General features: G+C 39.4%; 2 protein-coding genes across 2 annotated transcripts; both read left to right on the forward strand.

Annotated features, from left to right (window-relative positions):
• Positions 1-4895: 4895 nt before the first annotated feature.
• On the forward strand, positions 4896-5779 carry LOC139901539 (secreted RxLR effector protein 161-like). Its single transcript, XM_071884238.1, has 2 exons — positions 4896-5605; positions 5737-5779. Exons 1-2 carry the CDS (start codon positions 4896-4898, stop codon positions 5777-5779), a joined length of 753 nt encoding a protein of 250 aa, XP_071740339.1.
• A 2043-nt stretch (positions 5780-7822) lies between these two features.
• On the forward strand, positions 7823-9532 carry LOC139902854 (pollen-specific leucine-rich repeat extensin-like protein 1). The gene is made up of 2 exons (XM_071885502.1): positions 7823-9100; positions 9245-9532. The coding sequence occupies exons 1-2, from the start codon at positions 7823-7825 to the stop codon at positions 9530-9532; spliced, it is 1566 nt and encodes a 521-aa protein (XP_071741603.1).
• Positions 9533-11026: the final 1494 nt, after the last annotated feature.

Below are 11026 nucleotides of genomic sequence, written 5' to 3' on the forward strand. Positions count from 1 at the left end.
TGCCCTCCCGAGAAAAAGACGAGACTCGCTACTAGTCTGTTACGGGGCAGGGCAAGGGATTGGTTGGATGGTAAGATCGATCTTGTCGGTGGCGAAACGTTTATGGCCTTATCGTGGAACGAGTTTAAGGAGGAATTCTTCGAGGAGTTCCGGACTTCGGTCGATTTGTAGGAATTGCGTAATGAGTTGCGAAATTTGCGACAAGGATCTATGGATTTGAATACTCTCAAGACGACCTTTATGGCGAAGGCTCATTTTGGCCCGGAGTATTTGGGGAATGATCGTTTGTTAATGGGGGATTTCTATCGGACCATGAATGATGACTTGAAAAGTAAAATTAGTCGGGGTCAAGCGAAATCGTTTGCGGAATTATTCAACTTGGCTAGAGGTTTCGAGTCGTATACGCGATCAAAGATGTGTGAACCTTCAAGTAAGAGGAGGGTTGATTCGTACGGCGCCCCGGGTAAGAAAAATAAGGGTGCAAGTACGAGTACGGGTAATGTGGGAAAAGGCACAGTGGATTCTCGTGCACCTAGATGTTTCAATTGTGGTGTTAGGGGCCACAAGTTGTGGGAGTGCACAATGCCGAGAAGTGATGACGGGATGTGCTACTATTGTCATAAGGAGGGGCATCGCAAGCCGGATTGTCCCGAGTTGGCGGCGAATGCCTCAAGGAGACATTGAGGTACGTTTCATTTTAATAAATATGTCATTTAAATATTTATTTATGTGGCGTTTAAGTTTGGATTTGTTAAATGCATTGTGTTGTGCATAGTGTTGTTATGGGTGACGTTCCTAATGGAAGTACCCTATGGTGATGTTTGATTTTTTTTTTGGACGAAGGGCATAAGACTTGGTGCAACCAAGGATTCCTTAGTATTGAGAAATGTTTCTACCAAGCCTTGGGAATAGGCTTTGGTGTTCGATTGTTAAGAGCGTGTTCGCTTTCGTGTTGAAGTTGATGAACCATGAGGTTCGTCGGGTGAATTGGAACCTGAAAAAGATCGAGTGTTTGATCTCGATGTATGTTGGTGAAGGAGTCTACGTGACGTGACAATAGGTGCCTATTTCATACCTACTAGCGTGGTGTTCGACTCCGATGGTGATGCGGTTACATTGTACTTAGGCTATCGGAGAAACCCTTAGGTACATGAGTGACTGGGTTGAACTCTGACAAACTAAAGCAATTGAATGATTGCGAGGGTATAGTTTGTGTAATTGTGGTAAAGTCTACCTTTGGTAGCACGGTACGGTTGTACAAGATGCGGTTATGGATCGTGGTTCAAAGTGGGGGAGTTACACTCCCGCACGAGAAGGTTTTAGTGTGAGATTTCGGATGACGTTATTAGTAGATCTGAAACTTGAGTTGAGACCTAGTTTTGGTCGATTTGTGGTGAAGTACAATTTTGGTTAAGTTGTACTTATGATTTTAGGATGTAAATTATCACCGAGGTGATAATGTGGTAATCTCGTTGAGAGATAATGGACGTGTTTGTCGAGCAAGGTGAAATCCCTCGGTTAAGGGATGTGTGTGTATCGGGTTCTCTTTGGAGAATTGTTGATTTGTGCCTATGTTCGATATGGGTGGTTCTTGCTCGAATGTGTTAGCGATGTTCGCGTGTACGTAACGAGTGGTATTGTCACGGTCACCACTTTGTCATGGGGGTGAAGTATTGAGGTGTTAAGATGCCACCCGAGGATTAGTGTACGAGGTGTTAAGTACACTAATGGATATTGTTATATCGGTGAAGCATGAATTTCGGGGTCCGCTGACTTCATCCGGTGTTGAGATTGGTGGAGCATGACCTTCGGGGTCCGCTGACTTCATCAAGGGAGTAGTGTTACGTCGACATGGCATAACATTATCGGGAAATGCGAGTACCGGTGGGAAATGAGAGTACCATTCTTGAGTTGTTTTGTGGGACGTGAATAACGGGTTGTTCGTATTCACAATATTTCGGGTAGTACGATTGTCCCTGTTGGTTGGACTCATAGTTTGAGGTAGTGAATGTCGGGTAGTTCGGAGTCACTAAGGCTCGGGTTGTACGGCCATCCTCGGTTATACTATGTGGTGGTAGTGAGTATCGGTTTACGCGTACTCACAATGACTCGGGTTGTGCGGTCATTTTGTTGTGGGAAATATGGATTGGGTTGGTGAATTTCGGGTTGTGCGAATTCACTAAGGTTCGGGTTGTTTCGACCATCCTCCATATGTTTTTTGGCTCGGGTTGTTTCGGCCATGTTGAGTTGTGATATATCGGTTGTTTTAATACGCCGATGGTGGGGTCGTGAGGATCATGTGGTATGATTAGTGATGCGATAGCCGTGTTTCGCTCACGTGTTATTACGGGTGTGACGATAGTCGATTTTGTACACCTTGGGATCTAGCGTTGCCATGATCGTTTTGGGTGCTATCGGTTTTAACCGTTGGATTATGATGTTACGGTAGTTGCGTATTGGTTGTGTTGCGCACTACAATGGATGGTTAGTGATTTGGTGTTATCCGTAAGAATTTGTTTGGTTCGGTCTTCATCGTTTCGGGTTGTTGACCTTAGGTTTAGACTGGTTGCTTTTAGCGTTGTACTCATTAAGGGTCCGCTAAGTGGGGGAGAGTTGTAACACCCCGTTTTTCTCCATACATGATTTATAGGTGTATTGTGTATGTACGATAGGCGTATGAAGGGTTCGGGACATGTTCGGGTGTTAAGGTCTTGTATGCAAGGAAATGAGTCAGACCACGTTGAATGTCGCGGCGCGACAAAGGAGGCCGCGGTGCGGCATTTAACTGGAATACAGATCCGAAGCTTGACAAAAAATGATCCCAGACCTAGGGAAAGGTCGCGACACGAAGATTAAGGCCGCGGCGCGGCATTCTGGGCAAACTGGTGCCGGATTTTTGTAATATTAAATGAGAAGCAAGGGCATTTTGGTCTTTTCACGTTTGAGCCAGATTTGAGGCTTTAACCTCATCCACTCATTCATTTTCTTTATTTTCTTTTTCCTTTTCTTTCCTATTTTCCTCTCAAAACTTAAAATCCTCAAGTGATTCAAGTGGGATTTTGGAATGGAAGAAGCGGGTTTTGATCTTTGGCGTAGTTGACAAGTTTGTTATCCTCGTTCCTAGCTACACGGTGATACTAGTGGTAAGCTCTAAATCCGAATTTCGTTCTTGTGTTCATCATTCAATTTTGGGGCTTTTGATTGTATGATTCATAGATAGAACCCATTTAGTTGTTAATTGAAGGTTAACACCAAGATTCGGGTTTATTGTTGTTAATGTCGAGTTTTGGGTTTGGTGTGCAAGTTCATGCTTGTGAGACTTGCAATTGGGTGAAATCACTAGTATTTAGTGATTATTGAGATGTTGGAAGCAATTAGGGTTCATGAGGTTGATTAATTTTGACTAAAGTCAAAATTAGGGTTTATGGGCGATTTTGAGAACGATAAGTGTTTAACACTTGTGTTCGGGTTTAATTGGCATATTAGGACCATTATCACTTATGTTGGTGATAATTGGGTAATTTGGGCGCGGGTTGTCCTTGGGAGTGCATTTGGGTCGAAATTGCACTAAGTGTCGAATTGGGTTGGTTTGTAGATCCAATCTAATTGTGTTGTTGAATTTGTGATAATGGATTAGGTACTTTCCATTGACGAGTTGCGGATTACTTGGAAGCATTTCTTCAAGACTTCAAGGTGAGTGTTAATTATCCTATGTGCATATGTATGTGTAGGATGGGTGCTGGTCGGGTGAAGAGATTCTCGGCTATAGAGCTCACTTCACATATAGGTGGATTTGATGGACTTTTGTATGAGTCCAATTGGCACGGTTGTGCGTTTTGGCTGACCACCTTTGGCGAGGTACACGTTTTGTATGTACGTTATCACACGTGGTTGTGATGTGGATGTTATAACCCCAATGGCGAAGGGTTAGTATTGTGTTGCGTTTTGGATAACCCGATGATGTGGGTTTTGATGTTGTGAAGCGAATCTCGGGTAGTGCGGATTCATGATGACTCAGGTTGTTCGGTTATCTTATTGATGAGGTAGTGAATCTCGGGTTGTGCGAATTCACTAAGGCTCGGGTAGTTCGGCCAACCTCGGTTGTTGAATTGGTGAAGAAGTGAATATCGGGTTGTGCCAATTCACTAAGGCTCGGGTTGTTCAGTCAATCTTCATTGTGGTGTCTGGTATTCGGTAATGGGTTAAGGGGTTAACCTTATTCGTTTATATATTGTTATATATGTATATTGCTGTATTGTCGTGATGTAGCTAACCCTCCGGGTGTAGCTATTTGGCGTTGTTCACATCCTCATTGGTGAACTTATGTTTGTTGTTGTATCTTTAGCTCGTTGCTTAGTGATCATATGGTATGCTTAGACTAGCTTGCCTTTATGCTTGGATGCTCCGGTATGCGGTATTTGATTATTTGTGTGGCGTGTCCATTTTATGCATATATATGTATGTAGTATGTTAAGATTCACTAAGCGTTAGCTTACCCTCTCGTTGTTTATATTTTTATAGGTTGCATGCTTGGCGGCTCGGGTAAGCTTGGGAACTAGAGATCTTGGCTAGGTTGCTTAGGAGATCTTGCTTTTGTACTCGATTTGGATTTGGGTAGCGTAGTCGCAAATCACCACGCTCGATTTTGTTGGAAACTAAACTAGTCGGGTCATGTATGTCCGTTTGGACAATTAACTAATGTATTAAATGTTTTAAAGTTATTAAACTTATTATTGTATTAAAGATGTTTATGGAAACACAATTGGGACCTAAGATGTTATTTAACGCGTGTTAAAAGGAAAAATTTTTATGGGCCAGTTTTAATACGGGTTGGGTTGTTTCAAGAATTGTTGGCTGAATTTGGTGTTTTGGGTTGTAAGCCTGCACAAACACCAATGGAAGCAGGATTTGTTTTAAACACAGAATGTACTCAAACTGATAAGGTTCTTGAAAATGTTAATAAATATCAAAAGTTGATTGGTAAACTTATATACCTTACATTGACAAGGCCTGACATATCATATTTTGTTCACTTGTTGAGTCAATTCATGCATTCACCTCTACAGTCACATTTGAAATGTGCATTAAGGTTATTAAGGTATCTAAAAGGTGCTCATGGGTTGGGTGTACATATTTTAAAAACTTGTGATGTTGAATTAAAGGCATATGTTGATTCTGATTGGGGTAAAGCTAGCATGTTTAGAAAGTCTGTCACTGATTATTGCGTTTTTTTAAATGGCTCATTGGTTTCATGGAAGAGCAAAAAACTGGCTACCATTTCTAGATCCTCAGCTGAAGCTGAGTATAGAGCTCTTGCTGATGTCACTTGTGAGATTGTTTGGATTTTGAAATTGCTTGTTGAGTTAGAATATAAAGTTGTGTTACCTGTGGAAGTGTTTGTTGATAACAAGGCTGCTATTAAAATTGCTTCTAATCCTGTTTTCCATGAAAATACTAAACATTTTGAAATAGATCTTCATTTTGTAAGAGATAAGTTGTCTGCAGGTGTTATAGATGTGAAGAAAATAGAGTCTGCAAATAATGTTGCTGACTTATTCACAAAAGGTCTAAGTGGTCCACAACATAGGGTGTTGTGTGATCATTTGTATTTATTAAACCTCTTCAAATGATTAGATTGTGTGTGTGTGTGGGGGGGGGGGGGGGTGTCAAAGTGACAATCTAAACATTTGATTGTGTGTTTTACCTCTTCCTAATGCTTGTTTGGTTGAGTAACAGGTATGTAGATGGGTTTGGTGATGGTTGCAGTCTTGGATCATGAGTGCAGACTTGGTTGTAGTCAAGGTTCATATTGTAGCTGGTGCTTGTTGCTGTTTATGAAGGCTCAAACACTTTGCGAATTATGTACTGTCTATTATTGGATAATGCACCTGGTGTGGGGTCCAAGGTAGATAGTACACAGATGTGACGTAGTTGTGTTTGAGTATCCATTCCTATTATACAGAAAGAAACTACAGGGACCATTTATGTTATTATTCAAAGTTTTAATAGTCCAGGGGTCTGGTTGTAGTTTATGATTCTTGTCTTTCTGGTTGTATAAAAGGCAGGCTAGGGTTAGCTACTGTAGACGATTCATTCAGTTCTCATTGTATTTGTTTTTGGTTAAAGAGGTAAACTTTCCGTTTTTGGTTTCTTTAGTTTTAATCTGTAAAGTATAGTGGTTTGTGGTGATTTTCTAGATCATTCACTTGTTTGTTCAAGACTACACAAGCTATCCAATTCAAGACCAAAATATAACAAGTTTCCCTCTACACTATCGTCTCCACATTCTTACCCTTATCTTGACTTGTTCCTACAAAAACATCAAACAACAAAGGAGTAAGCAAAGGAGTAAGCAAAGGAGTAAGCAAAGCTTAGTGAATACAACTAGCATATATCATTAATACATTTAATGGTAAATACACAAACCGCATACAATTATCATTTAATTTGCACCCCGTGCCATACTAGGTCGTTGCTTTGTCCCCGACAAGAAGCAAGTCCCCTTTTTGACATCCCCGATGTCCTAGACATTGAGCATCCCAAATGTCAAATTACTATCCTAATTGCGTCCTCAACGCCGGCGACCCATCATACATCTTTCGATATACCATGAGCCCCAAATTATCATCAAAATGCGTCCCCGACGCCAACTCATTGTATATCTTTCAATATACTATGAGTCCCAAATCATATCACAATTAAATCTATCAAGGATATATGCACATTGTACTCACCTTAAACTTCAAGCATGAATTATCACTTCCAAGCAATAACAATCCAAAACTTCAAGTATTTTCACCTAATATCAAACATATATACATGTATCATAATCTATACCACAAGTCAACCATGGTCAAAGTCATTTAGGGTTTACCCTTACTAACTCATTTTTTTATTTTAAGATACTACATTTTACAAGAACTAAGACTTGCTTACATAAGTCTTTCAACCTCAACACTTACATTACCTAATCAATTTGTTAAGCAATTTCTCAACACACTATCACAAAAACGAATTTTGACCTAAATCAAAGAATTCACAAGTTACAAGTTCCAAATCACCAATTTTATCATCTTCACAAAACCCTATTTTATAAACCCTAACCCTAAATCCAAAATAGGGTTTCTAGGTAATCGAAGCCTTGATTACTAACAACTATATCATAATCTAGACACATAAAATCAACCACAAAGCATAATTTTAACATACCTTAAGTTAGGGTTTCAAAACCTCAAATTAGTTCAAGAAGATGAAGAAGATGCAAGAGACAAGACTTCTACTGGTGCTAGCAAGTATTAGCAAGGTTGATTCAACTCAATTTCTAGATTGCATGTGAAAAATTCCAAGGATTTGTGCTTTCTTCCCCCAAAATCGCCACCCTCATCACTCTCTAACCCACACTTAAAATTTTCTGCACAAGGAAAGAAAATGAGGGTGTTTGGTTGTTTTATTAAACTTGTCTTATGGAAAATTATTATTTTACTCCTGCCCATCCTTAACCTTACACCCATGGTCCTAATTTTAACAAAGTTAAGTTAAAGGACCAATAATAACAATATTTTTGTACCTCAAAATAATGGGGTGTTACATTTTGACTCTCCACATTTCTGGGTTAAAAAAATCATGCTAGATTTAAGCAATATCATTCCAAATAAACTCACATTCTATATTCTTTAATTCTAATTCTAATGGTTCATGGAGACGATTTATTACCAAAAATAGATTCCTTTTTCATAACATCTTCCTCCATCAATATTTCTTGTATGGAGATTTCCTATAAGCAACTTTTGGCCAAATCAAACCATACCCAAAACCTTTCAATATGAAAGCCTTATGTTGCTTTCTTATCATTTCCCTTTTTTCTGTAATATCATCAAGAACATTATCACTTTCATTAAATAACGCTTTCGCAACATCCATTACACGTCGTCACCTATTCCAAACAAAAGAATCCGAACCTGAACCCGACCTTGAACCTGAAGCTTGGGAAGTAGAGGTTGATCCCGCGTTAAATTTCCCTAATCCTAGGCTTAAAAAGGCGTATTACGCTTTACAAGAATGGAAGAAGGTAATATTTTCAGACCCAGAAAATATGATTAAAAATTGGGAAGGTGTTGATGTTTGTTCATATAAAGGCGTGCTTTGTGAAAAAGCGCCCGATGATCCAAGTTTAATGACAGTTGCTGGAATCGATTTAAACCATGGTGATATAGCGGGCGAACTTGTTCCTGAACTCGGGCTATTATCTGACCTCAGCATATTCCATATAAATTCGAACAGATTTTGTGGGATCGTCCCGTGTTGCATGAAAAAACTAACGATCCTTCACGAATTTGACATAAGTAACAACCGATTTGTGGGCCCGTTTCCTGATTGTGTCTTAAAAATGCCTAAACTAAAGTATCTAGATATCAGATTTAACAATTTCGAAGGCGAGTTACCACCTGAACTATTCGATAAAGACCTTGACGCAATATTTTTGAACGATAACCGATTTAGCTCAACGATCCCAGAAAATATCGGGAATTCGACTGCTTCTGTGATCGTGTTCGCAAATAATGACTTAAAAGGTTGCATCCCAACAACTATTGGTGATATGACTACATTAGATGAAGTCATTTTTGCTGAAAATGAACTTTCAGGTTGTTTACCTGATGAGGTAGGATTACTTGAAAATATAACAGTTTTAGATTTGAGTAAGAACAAATTTGTGGGGCCCATTCCAGAAGGATTTCAAAATTTAAAAAATGCAGAGATGGTTGATATTGGGAGTAATGAGTTTATTGGTAAAGTGGTTGACAATGTATGTAAACTGCCGAAACTCATGAAGTTTACATTTTCTCATAATTATTTTGATGAGTTGGAACCGAGTTGTGAGAAACCGGTTAAACCGGAGCTTGTTTTTGATAACCGGGAGAATTGTTTACCAGATAAACCGGATCAGAGAAAAGAGAAGAAATGTTTGCCGATAGTGAACCGGCCTATTGATTGTGAATCGATAGGGTGTACATCACCGGCCGAGAGTGATGAAGAAAATCAAAAAAGAAAACCAAAAAGAAAACCGCCACCTCCAAAACCGGTTCAACCACCTCCCACCCCGGTTCATCCACCCCCAAAACCGGCTCCTGATCCACCGGTTCAACCACCTCCAACCCCTGTTCCTAAACCACCTACTCCTAAACCCACACCACCGGTTCAACCTCCTCCAACACCGGTTCAACCGCCTCCAACACCGGTTCCTAAGCCACCTACTCCCAAACCAACACCGCCGATTCAACCACCTTCCACACCGGTTCAACCGCCTCCGAAACCGGTTCAACCGCCTCCAACACCAGTTAAACCACCACCAACACCGGTTCACCCACCACCGCCACCTAAATTCTGTCCACCACCACCGCCATCCATACCACCTCCAGCGCCACCACAATCACCACCACCTCCGCCGCCACCAAAGTTTGATGACATTGTACTTCCGCCAAGTATTGGTCACCGTTACCCGTCTCCACCACCACCAATATATGAAGGATACTAGAAGTTTAGCCTATTAGATTTTTTGTACATGGTACCAAAATTAAGTGTTAGTATAAAAAGAACCATGGTGTAAATGGTATACACTAACTTTGGTTAACATACTAACTAGAAAAGAATTCACATGCATGGCCAATTGTTTACATTGTACAATTTGTGTACGAGGCCAACTAGCTCCAAGAACAGGGTCGAGACTCCTTATTGTTAAATTCCTTATATTTTAATATTGTAATTCTTTCACTAATTAGATTAAGTGATTATCGAGATCTAGAGATGTCAAATTGTAACAATCATTTACACATACTGATATAAATTAGGAATGGCAAATTATCTTAAATTTTTTATTACATTTTAGACTGTTTTTTAGTATTTGCGAACATACACTGTTCGTTCGAACAGAAATTTGGTCAAATGTATTATAACTTGTTTGAACACCCCAAATGTCGACGTTTCTCAAAAAAATACACTGTGTTCAAATAGCATACACAGTGTTCGAACACTTTATCGTTCGAACTCACGTAATGTTAAGTTCGAACATCAATATGTTCGAATGCAGTAAACTTTATGTAAAATGATGCTAAAATCAGGATTTGTACACAACGATTTATTTCATATCACATAACAATAGAAATACACATAGAGTCTTAAAGCATAACATTATTACACAATAAACACACTAGTAAGTAACTCACATGGTGTTACCTTTAATCATTACTTCAGTTTGGAGTGTCGTAATATGTTGGGGTTGAAGTTAATGCTTTTTCTTTACCCTTCCTGCTTGATTTTTGAAAAAAAAAAAAATGTTGTCTTCCTTCTTGGCTTCCACTGGTTCACTAGTTAAAAAAATAAATAAATAAATAAATAAATAAATAATTCACTACAACGCGAATTTCACTGTTGTCCCGTGCTATCAATGAGCATATACTATGTCTGCCCTTAGTCTCATGGAGGTGGTTCACGGCCTCATCGTGGTTATCGTTGTCTTGATCTTGAAACCAAAAAGATCATCATATCTCGTCATATCACCTTCGATGAGACTGTATTTTCATTCGGTTCCATGCAAACAGACTCCTCTCCCTCTTACTCGTTTCTCGATATTCCCAGTGAGTTCTAACCACCTCTACTCCGGCAACCCACAATCAACACCTCATGCTCACACGTGCCAAAACCGGAATCCATAAACACATATCTTGCTTAAACGTAAACATTAACACCCCACCCGTCATTCCTAAATCTCACATCCAGGCCCTTGCAGACCCGAACCGGAAACAGACAATGTTTAATTAATATAATGATTTAATTAAAAATGATACTTGAGTTTTGTGTAACAACCCGACTTTTTCCGTTTGCTATCGTTAATTGTCCGTTAAGTATTTAACGGTGGTTACTTTGACTCGTGTGTTTAATAGAATTAAATACATGCTTATAGAGAGATTCTTGAATTAATAGGTTATATTAATTTATGAATTTATTTCGGAAAGTGAAATAACTAGAAAAT

This window comes from Rutidosis leptorrhynchoides, chromosome 3, assembly GCF_046630445.1.
Source record: "Rutidosis leptorrhynchoides isolate AG116_Rl617_1_P2 chromosome 3, CSIRO_AGI_Rlap_v1, whole genome shotgun sequence".
Lineage (NCBI taxonomy): Eukaryota > Viridiplantae > Streptophyta > Magnoliopsida > Asterales > Asteraceae > Rutidosis > Rutidosis leptorrhynchoides.